The sequence below is a fragment of the Mustela putorius genome, unplaced genomic scaffold, assembly GCF_011764305.1.
Source record: "Mustela putorius furo isolate JIRA1106 unplaced genomic scaffold, ASM1176430v1.1 tig00003853_pilon_pilon_pilon, whole genome shotgun sequence".
Lineage (NCBI taxonomy): Eukaryota > Metazoa > Chordata > Mammalia > Carnivora > Mustelidae > Mustela > Mustela putorius.
In genome coordinates this window covers 57587464-57612589 of record NW_025422005.1, presented here as the reverse complement: position 1 = coordinate 57612589, position 25126 = coordinate 57587464, and the positions used below count along the sequence as shown (strand labels likewise).

The 25126-nt window shown below is 34.7% G+C and overlaps 1 protein-coding gene and 1 pseudogene across 7 annotated transcripts in view; one reads left to right on the top strand and one right to left on the bottom strand.

The window, feature by feature from the left end:
* The window catches only part of SRSF11 (serine and arginine rich splicing factor 11), a 43374-nt gene that overhangs the window by 4381 nt on the left and 13867 nt on the right, over positions 1 to 25126 (bottom strand). For 4 of the 7 annotated variants that reach the window (XM_004762999.3, XM_004763002.3, XM_004763003.3 and 1 more), the window contains exons 2-10: positions 24626 to 24847; positions 18495 to 18628; positions 14626 to 14735; positions 12362 to 12454; positions 11613 to 11662; positions 10112 to 10239; positions 8226 to 8307; positions 3745 to 3876; positions 1185 to 1274 (exon numbers count right to left, since the gene is read on the bottom strand). In XM_004762999.3, the coding sequence (XP_004763056.1) occupies positions 1185 to 1274; positions 3745 to 3876; positions 8226 to 8307; positions 10112 to 10239; positions 11613 to 11662; positions 12362 to 12454; positions 14626 to 14735; positions 18495 to 18628; positions 24626 to 24825 (1019 nt within the window). In that variant the 5' untranslated portion in view covers positions 24826 to 24847. Of the gene's footprint in view, positions 1 to 1184; positions 1275 to 3744; positions 3877 to 8225; positions 8308 to 10111; positions 10240 to 11612; positions 11663 to 12361; positions 12455 to 14625; positions 14736 to 18494; positions 18629 to 24625; positions 24851 to 25058; positions 25124 to 25126 lie in introns of those variants that run through there. The other 3 variants (XM_004763001.3, XM_045064719.1, XM_004763000.3) reach the window with 2 other exon arrangements.
* LOC123387423 lies at positions 21450 to 21543 on the top strand (annotated as a pseudogene).

Genomic DNA, 25126 nt, shown 5'->3' with positions numbered 1-25126 from the left:
CCAAACGGTTTTCCAAAGTGTCTGTCCCATTTTTCGTTCATACCAGCAATGTACAGAGTTCCAATTTATCCACATCCTCACCAACCACTAATTGTATTTTTAAAAAAATATTATCATCCTAGTGGGTGTGAAATGGTTCTGATCTGCAGCATTTCCTTCATGACTAATGCCAAACATCTTTTCAAAAGCTTAGTGGACATGTGCTTATCTCTGATGAAGCTATCTTTGCCCATTTTTATACTTGATCATCTATGATTTTTCGATGTTCTAGATAACAAGTTCCTTACTAGCTTATATATAATTTGCAAATACTTTCTAGCATTCTGGATTATCTTTACCCTCTAGATAGTGTTCTTTGAAACACATGCTTTTAGTATTGATTTCCAATTTACTTATATTTTTCTGCTTATACTTTTGGTGTCATTTAGGAAACCAATGCCAAATTCAAGGCCATAAAGATTTAATTCTATGTTTTCTTCTAGCAGGTTTTAGTTTAGCTTTTATATTTAGGTCTTTCATCCACTAAATTACTTTAACCCACTGAGCCACCCAGGCACCCCAACTAAATTACTTTATATATATAAAGTGGGAACCTCCTAGTGAATTTGAACATCAAGATTAAAGAATAAAATACTGCAGCAACTCATGTGTAAATGAGGCTAGAAGAAAGGAAGTAGCCAGCCTTACTACTAGCAAATGAATTCTATATTAAGAGTGAAAAACAGATTTTCTCTGGAGTAAAGTTGAAACACTGAATTTTCACTAGCAGATTAAAGACATAGTTACTAGTCTAAGAATGATACAAATCGGAACTTATATGGCCTCTCATTTTGTCAATAATGACTATATATGTGGATATTTTAAACATGAGTTAGAATAATGAAATGAATTTACTGTAGTAATTCAGTATATATTATTAACCACTAAAACTTAAAACTAAATCAGGATACGAAATGTACATGGCAAACATAAAAACTGACCTCTGTTGAATTCCATGTCATTTCAACTGTAACACCATATTAAGTAAAAAGAACTTTTGATTATTCTTCACAAATTGCTTTTAAAAATTTCAACACTGAAGTTATGCACCTATGTATTGGAAAACATTTAATGCTCATGGCCTACTGACATTCTTGCAAACAAGGTTGTAAAAGGTACCAAGAACTCAAAATGCCACTTCTTACCTGCTTGCACTTCTGGAACGTCTGGCTGTGCTGTAACTTTTTGGTGGTGTTTTGGAACGTTTCTTTTCTTTGTCTTCTTTCTTTTTGTCTCTAATAAATGAACAAAATTTCCAAATGCATTAGAAGATTCAGTGCATATAAATACAGCAATGAAAAAAACAGAAGCAGAATGAAATCTAATCCCATTCTTAAAACATGAATATTCTTATAGAAACGTAATAATAGCTTAAGGGCATATTTAGTAAATTTAAAAAAAAATCATTTCCTGCTATTCCACATAAAACTTCTCTCCAAAAGAGCAAAACAGACTATGTGATGAAAAAAAAATATATAGGAGGTTGTCCAATTTCTTGGTATGTCTGGCAATAAACACCAACATTTATTTATTTATTATTATAAAAGATTTTATTTAATCGTCAGAGAGAGACAGAGGAGAGAACATATAAGCAAGGGTAGTGGCAAGTATTGGGAGAAGCAGGCTCCCTGCCAAGCAAGGAACCTGGGATCATGATCTGAGCCAAAGGTAGATGCTTAACTGAGTCACCCCCGGTGTCCCAACACCAAGAGTTTTAATAATTATCTCCAGGCTCTTCAACACCCCTTGTTCTCTCATCAGATTACCAATTTCCCCACCTACTATGACTCTGGGTCCTCTACTCTCAGGCCAGAACCCACAAAGCACTACTAGATTTAATGACTACTATTACCAATATTCTTCCAAAGTACATACCCCATTATGTTGTTAACCTTCACCATGGACCAAGACAACCGTCTACTTTTTTCCCCTGCTACATATTCTATGCTATTCAGTACTATAAGCAAAATATCTTAACACAATGGAATATTATTATACATACTTCAATTCTAAACCTTTTTAGAGATTCTTGTATATTTACTTTTATTTCCTACAGCATTTTTTCCTCCTAGATTACCATTCTCCCCAAGACTCTGCACAAAAGGTAATCGATGTATTTGTTGAATGAGAAGTCCTTCACTCCCACAGACATACATACCTATCGTCAACTATAACGGTAGAGATTAAAGTATCCCTTTTGTTTTTCTAAGCTAATCCCTTTAGCTCCTATTTCTGTCCTTTTCTTCTTTGGTCACCCTGCTGCCATCAGTTACCCCCTCCCCTTTGTTCATGTCTTTATAATTTCTGATTACTGTTACTTTCCCTCAAGGATACTCAGTTATGTTTCCACAAACTGATCCTCTATCAGAAATCTTTTCTAAGTACAAATCTGAAGAGTAATAACTCCCTGTTCCGTAACTTTTCCATCTCTTCCCATTGCTTCCTGGATCAGGTACAAACTCCTTCGTGAGAACAACACAGCCTTCTGTGGGTCATCTGTCTTCCTAAACTTTTCCGACCTTATTTCCTAGCCACCCCCCATACCAAAATACTTGCCATTTGTGTTCCCTCTCTTGCTGTGTCTCTTCCTGCTAAATAAATAAAATCTTAAAAAAAAAAAAAAAAAGTTCCTTGAAGGAAAGAACACCCAATTCCTCTTTGTATGATATTCATTTCATTATGCAAGCTTGGTTGATTGACTGGATTAAGATGACTCACCCTATAAAATACAGTAACTAAAAGCCTCCTTACAGGCTGAACACTCAGTACAGCTACCCCCCAAATCTTTGCTCCCAGATGAGTTATATAGTCATGGAGAATAAACTGTTTTGGACTTCAACTGTCCTTATTATTTTAATTACATAATTAAATATACAAATGGATAATGGATAGTATAAAGTAAAAGGTCTGCTTCTAAAAAATTAGGCTACTATTTAAGAGGGAGGTAAGGACAGCTGCTCAAAAAATAAGCGTTATGAAATTGTATACATGTGACAACTATAAATGAGAAGAATATAATAAAAATCTAGGTACTTTTTAAAAGTGATAGTTCTCTTGCCACTGTGAAGGTGGTTCAAGTGAAAAAGAGTGACTTGTTAAATGCTACTCAAGACTATGTATTAATTTAAAAGGGTCTGGCCCTATATGAAAAAGATGGACTACTGTATGAATTCACATTTAAGTCAAAATACAGTGTTAAAGTACAATGTTTCTTTAGTGACTCCTCAACTTTAACCTTCTACTCATTCCAAATCATGGGACAGGAGGCTCTCCAAATATGGTTCAATGTTTGCCATATATTAATTCTTAATATTTATAAGGTGCTGACACTGGGATTTGGAAAGGTAAATTAAGGCATAGTTGTCTGCCATAATCCAACTCTGCAGCACACTGTAAAGAACGGTGGGAGTAGCACCATATCCGTAGCAGGGTTGAGTAGAAAAAAGGAAACGGAAAGAACGTAATAGGACAGACAAGAATTTTTACTACAAAGAAATCATCTCAGTTTTCAGCTCTAAGAAGAAACCTTAAATTTACAAAGGAGCCCAGGAAAACAAATGTCAGCCTCTTCAAAAATTAAATAGTCCCTTCTCCAAACTAGCCCTCTCTCCTTCTATCACCCCTTTCGTCATGAAGTAGCCCATATCTAGGATTTTGGGAACTTTAAAATTTGTCTTCCCACCTAATGTCAATGGTCTACTGTACCTGGTTTTTGATGTGCTCCTTGACCTTCTACCTCTCTCTCGGGAATGAGATCTTCTCCGTCTTGGACTTTTGGATCGTCGCCTACTCCTTGACTTAGAATGTGATCTCCTTCTTGATCTGCTTCTTGACCGCCTAATAATGAAAAAGCCAATACATGTGTATAAAGGCAAACAGACTAGTTCTGGGACTGTTTCACTTAGCACCAAATGATTCAAACATATGGGTTAACCATCAACAAGTGGGGGTAATTTCCTATCAGTTGCTGATGTTACTTATTTAGTCCATAAGGCTTTTTTTTTTTTTTTTTGAAGATTTTATTACCTTAGGGAGCAGCAGTGACCAGGGTAGGGGTGGGGAGAATCTTAAGCAGACCCTGTAGCCTGATACAGGGCTTAATCTCACAATCCCGAGATAATGAGGTGAGTCAAAACCAAGAGTCAGATGCTCAACTGACTTGAGCCCCCCAGGCACCCCTACAACATCTTTGATTCCCTAGAAACTAATACTTTCTAACACTAGAATTTCTCACCTTTTAACCTCAATCTGTCAGAATAGTCGCCCTGATACTGTAACTCTGAACCTAAAAACTGTACTAGAGAATGAAGGAAAATAAAAAGTACCTGATTCACTTGCATCATCTTCTAACTACACAGAATTTTAGCACGTGTCTTATGTAATTCCTCACTATGGCAGGTTAACTCTACTGGTCGATTACCAAATACTTAATATTTGCTTATTACATGCTTTATAAGTGCTTATTCTTACAATAAGCCTTTCAAGTAGGTACTATTATAATTCATTTTATAAATGGAAACCACTTAAGGTGTTTTGTTGCTTTCTATGATTTCTAATTCTTCTCTGAAATGTTGTTTTACTTCTTTGATTTACAACCTCAGAGATAGAGCCAATGTAGCCCTATATAGATATATACAACTCAGCACAATCTGCCTCTTTAACTTTCACTTCCCCTCACCATTATCACTAGCTCTACATGATGATCATATCTTTCCTGTCATGTAACAGAAGTGCTTCTTTCTGCACCGTCTCCCAGCCTTTTCCCCCAATCCTATATACTTTCTCTTCCGGGACTTAAGAAGCACAATTAAGTTTTTGATGTTGTCACCGATCCTCTTCCTCTTGTATTTTATTCTCTTTTAAGAATAATTAAAAATAAACCGCATCTTCTGCTTAAGATTTTATCATTTAACTTCTAAGGACCATTCATTCAACTTGTTTCTATGGAAAACTTCTAATTCAGTCAAACTTTTTACATTCACTTAAGGTGCCCAGAGGAAACAGAGTTTAGAAATGGTAAAGATATATGTCCAAATCTCAGTTCAATACCAGCAAATGGAGAGCATTCTTTGAGTCTATTACTTAATGAAGAATAATAGCACTTACATTGTGAATATTAGTTATTTAAAATTTAAAATGAAGTTAAAAAGTCAGCTCAGTGCTTTGATGTAGGTATATATATGAACTACTGATTCCTTTCTTTCCTCTTACTACTGTGCCAGTATGGGTTCTGCTGTCTCCTTCTCTAAAACCACTATTTCAAAACTTGTGTCTTATTGAATCAATAAACTTTCATTTTAATCATCTCCTATTTGGCATTATTTGGCAACTACTAAAACAAGCCCTTTCAATAACGTGTCTATTTCCTAGAAAATGTTCATGTAATGCTTACCTACCTTTCTGTAAGCTTCATAAAAATGGGGACTAAATTTGTCTACCTTATTCAATAACTATACTCTCGAGCAATTAGTACAGTGCCGGACTCTAGTAAAAGGTACTAATAGTCTATTTTAGGTGATAGTGACTCTATGAAATATAATCAAAATCATCACTTTCTTCTTAAGAGTTAAAAATAATTCTGGAAAATAAAACTGATGTTATTAGAATTAAACACTACTCATCTTTTGAGTATACTGGCTTTAAGAAAATTATGTCGACAATCATTTTTGCTAAACTGAGTTACTCATTTTTCCAGCCTTTAACGTATACACAAAAATAGAAGTAGAGAAGCAATAAATCAAACATTCTCACAGTTTTTCTAAACAAATGATTAATAAAAGATAGTTTCAAAAATCTAATAAGCAGAGGTATCACACCCATCTATTTACTGTAAGGTCCTTTTTTTAAAGAGTAATGTACTGCAGAGCTATTTTAACACACTTACCTGTTTATATAAGCTCTTTAAAGAAAATCAGAAAAATATACGAAATTAGTATTTTAAGTTGTGGAAAGTAATGGTCATTTTACATGCCAAGATGCTTAAGATACTATAACCCATTATAATCCATTATGATGTATTATTACAAGTGTCCAAAAACACTGTTCAAGAAAATAAATGTTTCACTATTATTTCCCACAGGTTGTATTAAAATAATTCAAATTAAAACCTGAGAACACTAGTATGTACTTGGTATATACAGGAAAAAGGACTTAGTTTCTCAAACATTTTAAGTGTTAAATTAAAATATAAGAGCATGGTCCTGGAAAATTGGGATTATTAGCAATTATCAATATATCACATATTTAGCTAATCCTGAGCAAGCTAACAAAATAGAGTTCCTCAGGTGGAGATGAAGATGTGAGAAAGAGCATTAGGCAGAAAGGAACATTGTGAACAAAAAAAGCATGGAAGCATACAGAAAATGTACGTTCAGGCAAGCAGTACTGTAATTAACTGTTTTGGAGTGGCAACTGACAAGTGTGGAAGATAAACAGGGTTAAATAGTAAAGAAAACTGAATGCCATTCTAAGGTTTTATTTACCATATTGTTAAGGCTAATAAGGGTGCTCCTCAAAGTTTAACAAGGCTGTGACATGATCTGGACGTGGTTTTTTTAAAGTTATTTTTAGGAATGAGACAGGTTGGAAGAAGATGGGAGGCACGGAGTAGGGAGGGTGGGGGGGCGGGGCTAGAGGACAACCCTGTAACATTCTGCTACAGACTGAATTCTGTGCCCCTTCCACAATTCTTACGTGAAACCCAATTTCCAATGTGATTATACTGAGGTGGAGCCTTTGGGAGATAATTAGGTCATGACAGTACAGCTTTCATGGGATTAATAACATTATAAAAGAGATCTAAACCCCTCACTCATTCCATGTGATGATATAGTAAAAAGACTTATAAACAAGGGTCCTCACTAAGCACCTAATTTGACAAGACTTCGACCTTGGACTTCCCAGTCTCCAGACCTGTGAGAAATTAATTTCTGTTGTTTGTAAGCCACCGAGCCTATGGTATTACAGCAGCCAAATGGACTAATGAAAGGACTATGAAAAGACCTGACACTGTCATGGGCTCCAAAGGTCAAAATTATTTAAAAAACAAAACAAAACAAAAACAAAAACAAAAGAACAGAACAAAAAACCACCAAGATGTTATTTGCCCTTTTCACTGTGTTGACATATGAACTAATGGTGCAAAAGCAATGGTGGTGTAAAAGGGTTTATCATCTTCTTAGCACCAATCAAGGTAGCAGGTATTGAACTGTCCTAAGTAGGTCTCTGTATTCTTCACTGGCATTTGCAGTATGCAAGTGCAGTAAAAGAAAAAAAAAAAAATTAAAAAAAAAAATTTCATTTTCACTAAAGAGATCATTGATGAAACAGTAAAAAGACTATTTTATTAAACCTGATTCTTTGAATGCTATTAACCTAGTATTATGAACAGTAAATATTAAATCTAGGCCCTTGAGCAATGTTCTACGCAATGAATACATAAATAACTTGTCATATTAATTAAAGTTAAATGACTGTTGTTACCAAGAAACACAACTGTGCGACTGAGCTGTGAGCTTACCTACCTGCTTTTCCCATGAAGTAACATCTCTACTTGAAAAAATAAGTATGACAAACTATGGTTGTTTCGACTACGGTATTGGCAGACATTTTCTGGAAAAAAATGCATGAAGCCTATCATCTCAAAAAAAAAAAAAAAAAAACCCCAAACTTGCTGCTGATAAGATCTGAGATTTCAAGAGAAAATTAAATTTTAGAACACTTGAATCTACCACTGTGAACATGACAGATTCCTAATACTTAGGAATTAGTTTTTAGATGACATGTGTGGTGATATTATTGAAAGTCGTCATTTACAAATATTCATGCATCAGATGGGTAAGTTGAAAGAGAAGTCTCAAGAAGTCTAGTGGAAAGTCAGAACTAGAATTCAAGTCAATTTTCAAGTCTAGTGTTCTTCCACAGTCCTAACTCAATTTAGTGCTCCAGTCCCAGCACCTTCCTCCCATCCCCAGATTTTGGAGTTTTAAAGTACCAATCGACTGTCTATTTAGCCCATACCTTTTCTCCATTTGTCCACATGTGAACTCAAACACTCTGCTAATGGTAACAGTTCTTAAAACACCCAGAGCTAAGTAGGTTAACAGCTAGAAAATTAAAAAGGATTTGAAATACAGAAGTTATCTTCTTCTAAGGTACAATTAACTACCAATAACAATCTATCAAACCTGTGCCTAGAAGATGAGGGAGTCCTCCTCCTCCTAGAACGTGATCTTGACCTTGAGTGCCTTCGTTTCTCTTCTTTCTTATCTGGATTAAAAAAGGAAAAAAAAAAAGGAATCTGAATTTAGAAACCATAAAATAGAAAGATTATACCCACTTAGAAGTGATTCTAAGAAATTCTTCATTATCTTAATTTTCAGGTTTCATATATCATCCTTAAATGTCGTATGATCCTTTTTTCTAGGCTTTCAGTAGATCCAAATTACATCTCTGATTTTCAACTAACCAAAGTTTCCTTTGACTATTTCATTTGTACCAGATTTGGAAGGCTGTGATGTACTGTCCATAAACAATCTATGAAAAGAATTATCCATCTCATTCTTCATAGGTTTCTAAATGAGGAGTCCCTATTTCCATTCCTGGGTTCTACTTTCCCAAATATAGCTCTAATTGACCCAGATTAAAACTTTTATTTTCATGTATCATATATTAACATCTCCCAACCAGTACTCAATTGTAAGATAAATATATTTAACAGATTATATAATAAACAGAAATATAGACATTTTAAATCCTGTTCCATTAAAATGTTCCTTCTTAATCACTTATGCCTATGTGCCTCTGCTAAATAAATTCCTATATATTTGTTACAGTGGTTGACTAATAAACTCAGTATTTGGCCTTCAATTCCAGAGAGTCATGATTCATTCACTGTTTACACTACACTCTGTGGCAGAACTGGCTTTTAGTAAGCTAGCTCTCTTTTCTTAATCTGTCCGAACTTCCTCTTGCTCTCCAATTTTCAACTGTGTAAGTCAGGAGACAGATCCGGATGATCTGAGTCCCATTTCCTAGTTTTAAATAATACATAAGCAATTCCTTTAACTTAGGACTTGAGAAATAAAGCCACTGCATTCTTCACATGTGGTCTACAATTAAAGTGAGACTAAGTTCTTTCACATTTAGATCATTTCATTAACTGGACTCAATTTATTGCAAATGTCAGTAATAAATTCACAAAAATCTTGGGGAGAATACATAAATAAACCACTTTCAGTATTTCCAGTTATTAGTTTTCAATGAAAACAAAAAGTTACAGCATGGTGTTCTGGCTCTGGAGTCACATACATCCAGTTGTGTATCTAAAACTCTTACTCCTTGCCTTATGGCCTTGGACTAATTAATTGTTATTAAATAACAGCCATAAAGCACTTGGTATTAATTTATCCAACATTATAATTATCTTAGTACTATACATATCTAAAACCTTCCCAATTATTAAGAAATAGGAGTGAAAAATTAGTAAAACATTTATTTGATATGGGAAAAAATAATCCAGAACCAAACATCCAATCTATATAGGCAGACAATAGGATAACCATAACCATTCACTTCACCTCGAAAAGATAATTTGCAGAGAGTAAAGTAATATTTTTAGGTATTTGGTTTTCTTTAAAACAAATGTCTTAACAGAAGCATCTTTAGTAGGTTCTCTAGGTCAAATAAAAGACTAAAATCAATTAGGTTATCCCAACATAAGCTAACATAAGTCTAGGACACTACTATTAAGGAATGCATCATTGAGGGACAGAGTAGGGTGTCCTGAAGGATGTTTAGCTATGTCCTGATCCTCTTCCTGCTAGAGATGCAGTTGGTACCAACATGACAATTAAATATCTCCAGATATTTTCAAATTATGTCTAGGTGACAAGTCCCCTCCCCCAACCCAGGATCACTCTACTACATGACCTTTTATCAGAATCTGAAAACTTAAAGGATGATTATAATTAAATTTAAAAATGATTATAGTATTTCCAAACTCGTGCAATAATCATTTTTGTCAACAATCACATAGTTTAAGATTCAACACAACTGCCTAACATATCTTTACCTGGTTCTATAGCAGCAGAAATTAGGGACTGTGCTTCTCGTACTCTCTTCATGGCTTCCTCTATTTCTTTACTAGAGGTATCTGATTTCAGACTTGGTGAAACAAGACCAGCAGCTACATGATTCAACCTGAAACAGAACAAAGAACTGAGATCCAAGTATTTTTAAGTGCACATTATTACAAATAAATGTAAATATTTCATGTATCATTTCAGTAAGACACTATGAAAAAGGGGTTATTTCATATTAATTTTGGTAAAACCATGTACAGTATAGCATCCTTTTCAATGTTTACAATCTGCATTTAAGATTGAGAGACACCTGGAATAAGAAAAAATACCTATTTTATTTTGCGGAACATCCATTAACTTTCCATAAACGCATGTTGAAAAATATTATTCCTGGGAATACAAAGATGCTGAAGATTTATGATTAACAGAACTTTCCTTCATACGATTTAAAAACTTTCTACAGCAGAATTTTCCTGGGGAAGAGTATTACTTCTAAGGTTGCAGAAGGGCAGAAAATGAAGCAGAAGCCAATGGCACACCAAAGTTACTCATGAAATTGTTGACTGGAAAGATGGACCTCTTAAAGGTTTATACAGGACAAAAAAAATTAAAGACAACAAATGTTAAAGACAGTTAAGTATTTGTGGAGAAAGGGCAATGTAAACAAGAATGGGTACTGAGGGAATTTCAACTGTACTGGTGTTACATGCTGAATGATAGGTACATGCTAAGGTTTTAGCATAATTTTTAAGAAAAAAGGCACTAACTATTATAGTCAAATATTCTGTTCTCCCTCCCACCATGCTCTCCCACTTTCTTATAGTGAATTTCACCAAGCAGGAAATGCTTAAGTTTAAATTAATATACCAAGAAATTATCATTAAAATATTTCATGATTTTGTTACATATCAATTAGAGAGTATAATAGTTACAGCACAAAGTGAACTTTTCAGAGCACCTAAAAAAAGATGTTGGTATTATGTGACATGTACTAGTCTTTTGCTCTGGGATAGTGTTTCCTTCACTTCTGTCTCCCTGACTCCTATTCATGCCCCAGGTTCAGCCTCTCTGATCTTAAGTTCTCCTTGTAGTAAGTTCCCATAGCCCCTGTGTACTTCCTCTTGTTGGATGCACATACTTAACTATATTTAAATAATGTCTCCTTTTCTGACTAGAGTATAAATGCTGTGAAGGTACAAGCTTATAGTAGGTACTCCATATACATATATTTTTAAAATGAATCAACTAATGATAGTAATTTGCTCTTTTCCAGTTATCCTGGCAAAAGCTATTCATCAAACTGTTCGGAAAGACTCAATTTATACTGAAACAAAACCCTCTGTAGATGGGCTTACCTCTGAATTTTTTCCTTGCTTCTAGAAACAGAATTATGTATTGTGTAACTTTCTTTTTAACTATCAAAGAATAACTTCTCCAGACATTCATATACTATATCCATATCACCCATGAAAACATGGAAAAAATCCTTACTTGGGATCAACAGTACTCATAAGCTTCAGCAACTGATCTGCAGCAAGCGACTATAAAAACAAAAATGTAACATCAGTGAGAATACATAAAATAAATGATTGCTATTTTATTTTTTTCAGTATGGTGAAATGCCTTAGGACAATCTGGCCAACATACAAGAAGTTACATTATTTTAGGCACACTGATGATCAATAGAAATATAATGCCAGTGAAATACATCATATAAAGTTAAGCTGTTTTAGCAGTTAAATGTGAATATGATTAGCTGAAAGTCTAGGTTTTATAGAACAGTTACCTCCTGCTTATTTTGAGACTGAGGCGCTAATACTTCAAAAAAAATACGTATAAAACAAAACTCCAAGTGGTTAGGCAGTACAATAAAAGATTTCCACAAAGTTAGGACTTCAGAAAAAAGTCTGGCCAAATAACAATGAGAGAAAACAAAAATTACCAAGTAACAACAAATTATGAACCCACGTTCCCATTCTTTCATGACTGTTTACTCCAAAAATACTGATGTATTGGGTTTCTGTGACACTACTCTGAATGACACAAAATGAGAAATTTTTTAATGGTTAAGGGGCTAATAATGCAGTGACCTTTTAAGCTTCTAAGGAAGTTTACATAAAAAAACACTATTACTATACTATAGCAACCAATTATCTCCCATTCTGGAAATGCAAACTTAACAGGTAACGGAACAAATTCTTTAATTATAAAAAATGAGATCAAAAGGTATTCAGTTATACCTGAGAGTTCAAGTTTGCTCCAGGAAGCCCAAGTGCAGCAAGGGCAGGATCAAGAGTAGGAGCTCCCAAAGCAGCCAATGGAACAGCGCCAATCTGTGAAATTTCAAATTTTATTTATTTTAAATTTTATTTCTATACTTGTTATTTCTGGGATTATTTTTTCCTGTTGAAAGGCCCATACAATAACCAATTTAAGTCTGAGCTATATGGGCTCTGTTGCAATGACTCAGCTATGCCACTATAGCTTGTAAACAAAGATAATAATAAATAAACAAACGGGTATGTTTGTCAAATCAAAATGAACAAAAATGGGGATCTGGACTAAGAGCTATAGTTCCCTTACTATCCCTGCAATATACAATGTCCTCATTTTTCACTCATTACAGCACATTTATCCCTAAACCCAGAAATTAGAAAAACAAAAAAATTTTATATGTGCCAACAATTTATATTTGTTGCTTCTCAGGTCCAAATCCACTATCCTTTGTCCTGTTTTGTGATAATGAAAATAGCACCCTTGGGGCGCCTGGGTGGCTCAGTGGGTTAAGCCGCTGCCTTCCGCTCAGGTCATGATCTCGGGGTCCGGGGATCGAGTCTCCCATCGGGCTCTCTGCTCAGCAGGGAGCCTGCTTCCCTCTTCTCTCTCTCTGCCTGCCTCTCTGTCTACTTGTGATCTGTCAAATAAATAAATAAAAATCTTTAAAAAAAAAGAAAGCACTTCTCCCATGACAGCTGGCATGATGTTAAGCTTTATGTGTGTGGGGAGCTAGGAGGACACTGTGGAAGGGGTTTCTGTTCCTGGTTCCTATGTTTACTTTCTGATTGTTACTGCAGTGGGATGCCCAGTGGCCTTCATCTTTTTAGTGAATTTCAGTACCATCCTCTTAGGCAGTTTCTTACATGTTCTCTGGGCATTCGAGAACTTCTGTACTATCCATCCTTTTGAAAGTCTGAAACTTAGCCTTAAGTGGGAAGAGGAACCTCCTTATCTACTGGGTTTCCTCAGATCTAGACATACTAGTTGCTTCCTATACCTGCAATTACTGTATATTCACTGAAGTACCACTAAATTAACTCCTGTTACCAGTAATTCTTTGTATTAAACTTTCTCTATTCAATTTACCAGGTTTTTTTTTTTTTTTTTTTTTTTTTTTTTTTTGGTCTCCTACCTGACAGAATTCTAACCAACAGATGTAAATTATGCAAAGTCCTATTGCAGGCAGTCTTTCTCCCTAAGAACTGTGCTAAAACTTCTTCTAGCTTCTAGTAATATTTAATAAATAAAAGGTACCAAACCTTCTGTACTTTAACAATTGTTTATGGAGTACAATTAAAACAGTGTCCCTATAAAATGTCTACCTTAGTTATTACACAATTTTATATAAAGGTATCAATCTACAAATCACCCAGATCCTTTTATAGGTTAAAAAAATGAGGACTTAAATGACAAAGTCATACTCAAAATGATGGGAATTCCTGAGTTCATCCTTTTTCTGACTTTACAGCTAATGGAACTATTCAGACAGGCGAAATGATGTAACAGAAAAAATGCTGTTACAAAATTCTAGTTGAGGCTTGCTGTTTGCTACTATCTGCGAAAGTACTCAATGACCAGTTACAATCTCTCTGAATAAGAATAGACGAAATTTAAAGAGCTTTTGGTTATAAAACAATTATGCTTTTTATAGCATCCTATGAGGTTAGAAACACTACCCAGCAAAATTTTTCTCCAACTTTATTTCACCTTCCCCACGTTAAAAATTTCCATTAAGAATTCACCTTTATTGCAATCCATGTACTTAATTCAGACCTCAAGAGCAAAAGCTCAAACGGCATTGAGAAAGAAAGAAAGAAAGAAAAAACCCACCAAAAAGTCCGAATTTCAATTTTATTTTCTTTCTGGGTCCAAATGAACATACTATTTTTAACAGCATGTTCAACAGAAAAAGTCTCATGCCCCATCAAATTCCAGTCCAAACGCCCCCTTACCCACATGGTTCCTTATGGGTTATTTTGAGAGCTAGCGGCAAGCCAAATGTAACAGATTTATGATTTTCATCAGAATGCTCTTAAAATGCAAACTCGTAAGAGGTTTTCTTCAGTATTTATGATAACAATATAGCCTTTTACAATACTATGAACATGTGGTTATCATTCCTCTGTGAACTCTAATCATTACAGCACTTAAAAAAGCTCAAGTATGTTTAGGTTTATCCACAATTCTGTGTTTTTATCCTTTAAGAATTCAATAGAACTAGCAGTACCTGGGTAAGTGGGTTAGGGGTAGGCAGGAGTCCACCACCAGGCAGAAGACCTGCCACTGCATTAGCTGGTGCCAACAGAGACAAAGCCTTAGTCTCATCAGGAATAACTCCTGCAGAGAAACATCCTTGCATTAGAACACACTCTTTTGCAAGACAGAAAACACACAAAAACACCCAGAAAAAGTCTCCCTGATACACCACCTGAGTTTGTTGAAAGTACTTATGTTCGCTAAAATATAAAGCTTGACTTCTATGATTATTTATCATTAATTTTATGTCAGAATGAAACTTCAATGTGTGAAAATTTGTTTCCTTTTTCTCTACAAATGGTTAAGTTTCTAGAGTAAAAAAAAAATAGCACAATACACACTACTTTTTTGTTAACACTGCCAAGATTTCATCACCTGTACTCGATTTTTAAGTCATGAACCAAACGTAAGCAAGCACAGTCGGTTCTCCAGGGGTGTGCTCTCAACTTTCAAAAGCTGTTTTATGAACAACGACTCGTGTCGGCTGCTTCACTATAAAGCACACAGAAAAATCAAGATACACAAGACAAAAAAAGTTTGATTTAGGGGTTAATAATATGGTACAGTTACTATGATTTTCTTTTACACCTACCATACAAATTTTGTAAAAATTAAGAGAAGAAAAGTATGTAAAGGAAATATTCTGTTGGAATCAAGCGTAGGGCTTTTGCTGACTCATGAAAATGAATATGAATGTTTCTGAAGGTCTCTGAATACACACAGGATGTGTGTGTGAAAGTGGGTGAGTAAGAAAGAGAGAAAATAGGTAAAACAACATGGCACATTCCTTACCTGTACAGTAAAATGCTTTATGTTCCAACATGTGCCATGCTAACCATACCAAAAATGCTGCTACATAGTGTCAGTTCAAAAGCTAACTTAGCCAAACTCCTAAAGCCAAAAACAACATGTATGTCTGTTTTTAAAGCCTAATCTGTGTATTCAGATAAAATCTAAGGGCCCTAAAACAAATATTTATATGTAGACAATTTAAATTCTATCCAACAGCAAAAGCCCTATACAGATGGATTAATCTGTTAATGTGCCCAAGCCCCCAAAATGAGAGTTCAATAATACAATTAAACTACATATTTGCAAATACCAGTAGTATTTCTGTAATACATATTAAGAAACTGCATCTCATCATAAAACATACAATATGTACAGGGCACTTAAGAGAAACTGGATAAGCTGCAGAAGAAAACTGTTGGGTGGTATTTTCAGCAGGGCCTGGTATATAGTTCAGGCTGAACCAGGGAAAAGAACTGTAAAACACAACAACAAAAAAGAAAAACCACTGTTAAATAAAGGTAATGGTTCCTTCCACCTATACTGAGAAGTGCCGATAATATAAACAAATGTATACTACACAGCACTGTTATCTTGCTTGTGTCAGAGCTGTCATCAATTTAGATACCAAGAGTTATGGAGGGGTGGGGGGAGAAGATCATTTAGATATAGGGCATTAATGCATCAATATTAACAAACCTACAAAGATTATGGGATAATTTTGCATGCAAAATTATGTCTCAAGAGGATAATATTAAGTATCAACATCTTACTCAAATTAGTGCATTTGCAACATTTCTGGCAAACTAAAATCCTCTTGAATTTATTGTGAGACACCTGATAGAAGATCTGCATCCATTAAAAAAAAAAGTCATGCATCTGATCCTCTGATTTAAAAAAGACTATTTAAAAATAAAACTACAATTTAAAAATAGCAATGAGGCCCCTCACCAGTTAATTTTCATGCGTCAAGAGTATTTTTTTTACTGCTGCTTTGATAGAACCATGAAATACTGCATGAATGTGTAGAAATGAAAGAAAAAGAAACAGACAAAAGAAACAAACATTAACCAAGGAACCTAAATAACCCCCAAATCCATTACTATTAAGAGTTCCTTCCAAATCCAGCTATCTCAGTTTTACCAATTAAGACTATTCCTTACCGTAGACTTTGTGTTTATTGTTCTAAAACACTGACCAAGAGCCAACACCAAAGTGTAAGAGCTAAAACTAGGGTGAATGGTGATAAAGGGATTGAGTACATCAGTTATTTAGCAGTGGTAACATTAATACAGCATACCATACCCATTATTAAATAAACCAAAAATAGATTCTGGAACTAAATATTCTGTAATTCTATATACATTCCTAAACAATTCATTTATAAAACAGATCTAGAAACGTTACTATAGTCTAAAAATACTTATGAAAACCAGTTATATGATATACTGTATTATGTTCAGGACTTGGGAACTATGATACTTAGCCAATAAGAATTCTTTAAATTTAAAGCCTAACTAAAGTTCTGCACATTACTCACATGATTTGAATTTTGTTTCAAAACTGTACTTTACTTATCCTAAATTTGAATTCTTTAAATTTTCTCTTGGTGATAAGTCTTATCCTATAACAGGTACACTGATATAAAAGAAAACTGCTTAATCAAAACACACTAACTCATACGATTATCAGCATATATATTTTAAAACCTTAAAATAGGGCTCACACACTTTGATATCACGGAGACAGATGTACTATCATTATATAGCATGCCTTAATCCATCTATGAATGCAATTTAATTTCTTTAGAAAACCACAAAGGCAATTTTTCTAAGTTTTAAGGACTAGACATTTCAAAACTTTTACAAGGCATGGTGTAAAGGTTCACACTGGTATTCAAAGATCTGAAACAGCATCTAAAATTAACAATATCAAAATTCTGCTTCTACTGACCAGTTTGTTAAGGGGAAAGCATTTAAATTCTGGTCAGCATATATGTTAAATGATTAGCTTAAAATCCAGTAATTTTATCATACTTCAGTGATTTCTTTGATCAAAATTTATAGTTACCAAAAAGCAAATAAAGTAGCAGTACATTGGGAACAAACTAATTATAAAATGTTTCAGAAAATTTTACAAAATGGAATTAATATAGTGCTGTCTTGTCACAGTGGCTTTTTTAGATCCAAAAACCCTGCTCATTTTTTTTCTGTCAAATTACTTTAACAGCCTAAAATGTAAAAAAGAGAGAAAATGTAGTTAACAAATGGTTACACCAGGAAAACACTTGGGGGACTTGAGTGCTTGCTGGCCTTTAGTTAATGTCTAGAATCCCCTGTAGCTGCAGAGGACCCACTGTTTTTCAGTCATCTGGAAGAGTTTTGCATTTGCCTTCTCCACTACAAAAATCACACACACAAATAACAGAGAGAAGAATTTATTATTTAGAGATATCTAGAAAATATAGCAAGAATGAACAAGAAAATCTGGCATAAAAACAAATCACCCAGTGCCCATCTGGCACCTAAGCTACAGGAAATCTTGAACTTTCATAAAAACCGAAATCATTGCAACCCTTGGTATACTGGAATTCAATATGGGATATTTTTAAAAGTTATCTGTGAGAGGAAGCACTACATAAATAAAACTAACCTATTATTTATTCAAAACAGAAATAACATCATGCATTTATTTGAAGGTTTCTACGTAAATGTGCATGGAGTGACTGTTCACCTTCAGGACTTTTTCATAAAACTCAACATTAAATTAACTAAGGTATATCTTAAGAAATTACAATTAGGGATATGATTTTAACGAACTTAAAATGTTTTAAAAGAAGGCAAAAAAAGTTAAATATAAAAACAGGCCTGATTTCTAATTTTTAGAATTAAAAAAAAATCTAAAAGTAAAAATATGGACTGCAGTATAACAAGGGTTTCAAAATGTTAATAGCTTAAACTTCTAACATGCTACTAACGCTCACTCTAAAACTACACTGAGGTAGATGGTCATCATAGGATGCCCTCACAGATAGTTAAACAAAGCACAAACCTTCTGCATATGGTACGACTATCAAAGCTCTGTCAACGAATACAGTGTTTGTCAGATGCTGTGCCACAACTGCTGAGTCCGGATCATGGAACTTAACAAAGCAGACACGGGATGAGACTGGCAAAGGTGAATCACTAAAACGTAAACATAGAACATAAAAAAAGAGAAAAAATAATATCAGTTAAAACACAAACATACAGCTCACAAACCAACACTTGCATTCCAAAAGTAAAATAGGTAGATAAAAATACATACCACAAGTGTTAGTTACTTTAGTTAACCACTTAAAAAGAAAATGACATTTCAAATAAGGTACCGCCCACTGAACTCAACAAACTGTATATAGACAAAAACAATCACTGTTGATAAACTTATAATGTATCAATTAAAAACAGATTGAAACTATAATCTCAGAGTTTGAGCAGACCACAAAAGTGTCAACATTTTTTCTATAATACTAATACCAGCTATTTTTAATTCTAAGTAAAAATAATTAGTTTTGGTTTAGAAAACTTTTCACTACTGGTAACTTTTCAGAGTAAAGAACAGAGAATTTCTACTTCAGGGACAAAAAAGTATTGTGGGAAAGTACATCTGTTTGACAAACAATGAGTTTTCTTGACCCGCCTAAGTGTTGTCTTCTTCCACCTACAGCATAACGCTTGGGCATTATAAAGAACTAAGGCTACCTAAACTTAGATCGCCTTCAGAAAAACAAAAACAAAAAAAACCGTGTACACATATTGAGATACATAATAACCGTTAGTATTATTACATAAGGATTCCCTCAGCTAACTGCTGTCTTGTAAAAAAAAAAAAAAAAGTGCTAAAATTGGAAACTCTGGTAGGGTAAGATAGATTAGGTACCAAGCAGGATTTTTTTTTTTTTTTAAAGGATTCAGGGTGGTGCAAATTTCTGCCACAAAACTCTGTGAAAGAGAAAGATTAAATAAAAGTCAGGGGTTGCTCCCACAACACCAAACCAAAAGTTGTTTGAAAACCAACGCCTCAAAGCAGTAGTAATCACATCATCCCTGGCTATGCATCAGAATCACCAAAGGGTTAAAAACCCCCAGATCTCTACTCCACATCAATTAAATCAAGTTCTTTAACATACTCAACACCTCTTCTTTTTTTTTTTTATTTTAATACCGTGACCATCTTAATATGCACCTAAGGTAAAGAACAACTGCTGTTATTATAAGAAGCCAATGCATCTTAATATTCAATAATGAGAAAGTAAATCCTATAATAAATCTGAATGGCTTTAGAAGAGGGCTTACCACTAACTAGTAAGTTAGATTTTCATGTATGCATAAAAATGTAATTACATCAGATTTTGTTACACTGGTTATTTCAGAGTTAAGTACTTGTTGCAAAGAAAATATTCCTCATAATTCGAATACTAATATGAAGCTATTGCATAGCCTAAGACTCAAACCCATTGGAATTTTAGTATTTCCTGAAAGGCACTACCTGTATACTAAGCACAGTTCCAAATCTAGATTCAAAGCAAAGTTGAAAATATTGTCTATCTAAATGGAATTTAAGCCACCCTATTAAGGAAGCTTATTGCCAAAATGTTTTTGAGAAGATAGAGTGTTTTTTTAATGTGGATATACTGTGTTTTAATGAAGCACTACAGGTCTAAAATTTAACAATGTTGTACCCATATAGTGGAAAGAATGCCATCTCAGCAGGTTTAGAACTAAAGCTGTAGCACTTTGTATCCTTTTCTCACACACCCACACTTTCACCACAAAATTAAAAAAGCCCTTTGGAAATCATGCTATCCTTCATTTTAACACCTAATTTAATGGTTTGGTAAGTAACAGGCATTTAAATTTCTAAAAAAAGTGATCTCTACCGCTTCTTTGACACTACTGTTAACTGACTCAAGAAGAAAATGACTCTATAATATTAAGTTCTTAAAGAATATCAATACAATGAACAATTCTTTTTAAAATAATACTAGGAAATACTGCCTACATGTTCAGTGTATTTCCATGACTTTAGCAATTAATATTATTCATATTTTTTCTATCCATTCACATCATAGCTATTACTGGCAGCTTAGTACTTGGTTTTATCAAACCTGTACTACAGTAGGGAGGTAAAAACGTGCATTAAATGGAAGAGTCATAGTAAGACAACTCAGAAGGGCAAATAATTCATTTCTCCCCACTTCAAACAACCTTGTTTAAAACAATTATTTTTTGGACCCAAAGTGACATTCTTTGATGTTCTCAGAATTTATTAATAGAAGACACATGCTAGTAAGATAGCATGTTAATTTCACTTTCAGACTGATGTCTGAAATTTTCACACCTTAGAATCTTCTACAAGAACAACTTCTAAAAATTTAACTGCTTTTATTCTTTAAGAAATAATATAGATAAATAATATAGATAAGGCAGTTGATGAGAAGCTAAACAGAAAAGAGCAAGCCCTGTATGATGCTTTTGCCCTTAGGTAAAGAGTGGCAGTATTTTTCCTTTTTTTTTTTAAATTAAAGTGTCCTCCCTCTAAGGGTTGTTTTCCAATCTTCTGGGATACACATGGAAAATTCAGATTTCTGTTTTCCACCAAGCCCAATGAATGTGAGAATTCCTTTACAGGAGGGCTTTGATTCTGAAGATCAACACTTGGTATTTATGCCAACTAAAGTTTGAGAACTAAAGTATGAGAACTTTTGGTTTAGAGTGCTGATAACACTCTTTCAACTGCCACCTTAATACTGTGTTAGCCATTTCTGGGTGAAGAATTTTGAGCTTATAATACAAACAAAGGCAATACTGACCTGAAAATGTGTCTCTGTTCATCTAATATGCCCTCTCTTTCACTGTGTTCTCAGTTATAAGAAATAGAGTAAAATGTGCACGTAATAAAAAATTTTCAAAGATAACCTTACCAATTAATTACTTATAACTATCATCATTAAAGTATCTATTTTTGGTGCTCATTTCCATAGCACATATACTAAAACTGTAATGATACAGGAAAGATTAGCACGCCCCCGTGTAAGATTTGTGATGCATACCATACTTTTCGTTTTCTTCTAATATATTTTTTGTTAGAATGTCTGCAAACTTGTCCTTAGAAATTTGAGGTAGTAGTTGTTTTGGTGGATTTTTTTTGTTTTTTGCTATGAACAAAATTTATACTTTTAGTTTTCCAGCTGGATGAGCAAAGAAGTTCAAAGTCAGTTTGTGAGTGAATTAACTTTCGAGGATTTAAAATATCAAATATATACTACACTACAGTCTGCTATAGTCATGGGTTTACGGCTACTTGCCTATGCAAGTCTTTTGGTCACTATTAAAAATAATCTATTTTTGGTCACCGAAATAATTACCTAAATAAGTTATTTAATTGATGTAAACCTTCATTTAACACGTAACTTGGGCATATGCTTCACTGGGATTATTTACATTACCCAATAAACACTTTTTTATATTCTCCATTCTGAAATACACTAAAACCAAATATTTAAAGAATACTTACTACAAAAGAATGATTCCACTCATAAATAAAGGACAATCACGACACTGGGTTGAAATACTAATTCAGACACTGGTAGAGTGATTTGGAAGTGCAAAACTACCTATGTGAATTTCACTTCACCTGATCATTAAACAGTTTAAGGAAAAACATCTAGCATCTAGCATATACCAGACAATCGAACAATGACAGCCTTAACCCACACCTACTGAAATGCTGCTTTCAGTTATAAATGCCTATGGGGGAGGTGGTGTAGTGGTGATCCTGGCATCTGGAATTATGCCAAACAGTTCAGTATCAACCTCTCTAAAAGAGAGAGGAAGCTAACCTTAACCATCAGTTGGTGATTAGTGCTTTAGAGAAAAACAAAGCAGTTAAATTGAACAGAGAAGGGAGCAGGAGTGTTTTATTTTCACACAGTGATCAGGAAAGGTTTCTCTGAGTAGGTGACATGTAAGTAGCAAAAGGAAGCAAGCATGTCACAGGCATATTATCTAGATGAATGAGTACCTTTGAGGAAAAAAATACAAACACCCCATAAAAAATCAAGTGGCAAACATGTTTACAATAGTCAGAATTTTATATATTCTGAACCACTCAATCTTATTCTAGGAGTAAAAAAGTAGGTATTTGGAATGATGAACCTTTTTGGAATACTAGTTAGCACTTCACAGCCCATTATCCCTTGTAAGCTGCTCCTGAAAACAGTAGTAAGCTTAACAAACTGTACAAAGTAGTTCCAAATTATGCATGCTGGATTAGCAATAGAAACTTATATTTAAAAAAAAATCGACATTAAATGAACAAAAGTAGGACTCTACATCCATCCTATTCAAATCTAGAACGCCATGAAGATAGTATTAGCATCTACTGAACGGTAACCTTGTAGTTTCAGATGAGAAACTATCCGTAGTCGGAAACATTTACGAAGATGTCAAAGAGCAAAGATGTGTCAATTTTTATTTCTTCTTCCCAATATGGCGGGGAAGGAATCCTCTGAAGGAATTCTCTTAATGCACAGCACTCCAAACTATGTTATCTGATGCACATCAGTTATCCTGGTTATTATGGGACTACTTCTTTGACAACAAAGCAAAAGAAGCCAGACTCTGGTCTATCGTGACTCTAAGATACTGATCATTCATTAGGTAAAGAGGAATCAGTAAACAGCCTATACCTCTGGCATCTTTTTATAAATGCATCATAAAAAGAGCATCTTCAAAATAAACAAAACATTTTAAAGTTAGGAACCCTAACAAAATTCTTAAACTTGCTGGGCTGGAAAGAATTATTTCATCAATCAGTCCAGTATGTCAGGTATTTTGAGTAATAACATGATCATAATAATCACATATGTCACTCTCATTTTCTGCCCTTTTGTTGTTTATTAATTTCATGAACAACTTAATAAAGGGCATGTTGTTAGAAAATGGAGTAACAGTAAAATATTTTTCTATGTTCATATTATAAAAGCTACTTGTTCTTCATTACTAAAACCAGTTGTTTCTATTTAAAAATAACGAAAATGTTTCCAGAATTCTACACTTCGTGAAAATCAGCAACTCTGAAACCTTTCTCTACATGTATATTCCCCTAAAAATTAAAAGCACACCCATTTGAGAACATTAAAAGTCATGTAAAAGCAATTTAAGTAGAAAGTCATGATTATGCAGTATGATTAATATCTATTAATTATTGAGTAAAAATATATTTAATGATTTATTACTCCCATCACAACAGTAGATTCCTTGAGAGTTCCAATTTCCTGTTTAGTACTTAAGTGACATCATAAAACTCTCAATGTACAGTGGGTACTCGGTGTTTACTTGTAGTGTTACTATAAGTATTTTCACTCTCCAGAGAGCACACCACTGTTTTATCATTTCAAATGTTTGTTCTAACATTTATCACATTTTACTTCAAAGCTTTTTTTCTTTGCAATTAATCCACTCATTCAATATTTTTTCAGTAAGAATGTGAGACAACAGAATAAAAACAGCCATACACTCTAAATTTAAAAATTTCACATTCTATAGAATTCCTTCGCAAGAACTGTGAAAATGTGTATGTTATTTAAACAAAAGAAAACCTTATGTTTCAGCTGTAACCCATTTTTTTCAGCATAAAAATTAAGTATTCAGGCTCACTGAATTAATCTGTTAAAGAGTATTAATTCAGAATTATATTCACTGGGCCTGAATCGGCTAACGGCAACACTTACAATTAAGGGAACGGACAACAAACTTCGTTATCAAATTAACATAAGAATAATTGTTACTTTTCAAATAACTGAAACATTTGATTTTTTTTTTAAAAAGCGATTAAAACTATACACGAAATACATGAAGTGCGGCTATCCCTGCTCCAACTGCTCGAAAAAACGACCACGTTGTCACAATTTAAGAAGAAAACCACCAAATCCCGAGATTTTAAAGGCTGTGTCTCTTTACTAACTAGAACCCAGGCCCTGCTTCTCCGCCTCAAGCCTCACTCGTAAGCAAAGACCACAACAGCAGCCTCAACTGAAGCAACCTGGTCCAGGGAAGCGCCGACCACGGCCTAGGAAATGGTGTAGGTTAGGCCCCGAAAGGGGAGGAGTTAGTAAAACGGCGATGGTGGACGATACTCACTCTGGCGGGAAGAGGCGCAGTTCGTCGATCTTGCCTAGGAAACCGAAGAGGGTCCGCATCTGCTCAGAGCTAGCGCTCGGGGAGACATTAGTCACCTGGATTACCTCGGTGCCGCCGCCTCCGCCACCGCCGCCGCCGCCACCGGGCCCGCCGCTGGGGCCCGGGCCCGCAGTACTGGGGACGACGGTAGTGTTGCTCATGGCGCTGCTCGCGTTCTCGCTCCTGCTTTAACACATCAAACACACAACAAACAGTGAGAGGGAGGGGGAAGAGGAACCAGTTCGCCGGAGAGTAGACAGGAGGGTGTCCGATGCTACAGCCGCTGCTGCCACCGCCGCCGTTCCTCCACCCCGCCGCTTGTCGGGAGAGGGGGGCGGGGGGAGATGAGAACGCGCGAGTTCGAGACCACGAGAAAACAAACGGCCGCCCCCACCTCGCTTCCAACCACCTCACTCGCGGGCCCGAGCTCCCCACAATGCCTTGCGGCGCATGGGCGCGTCA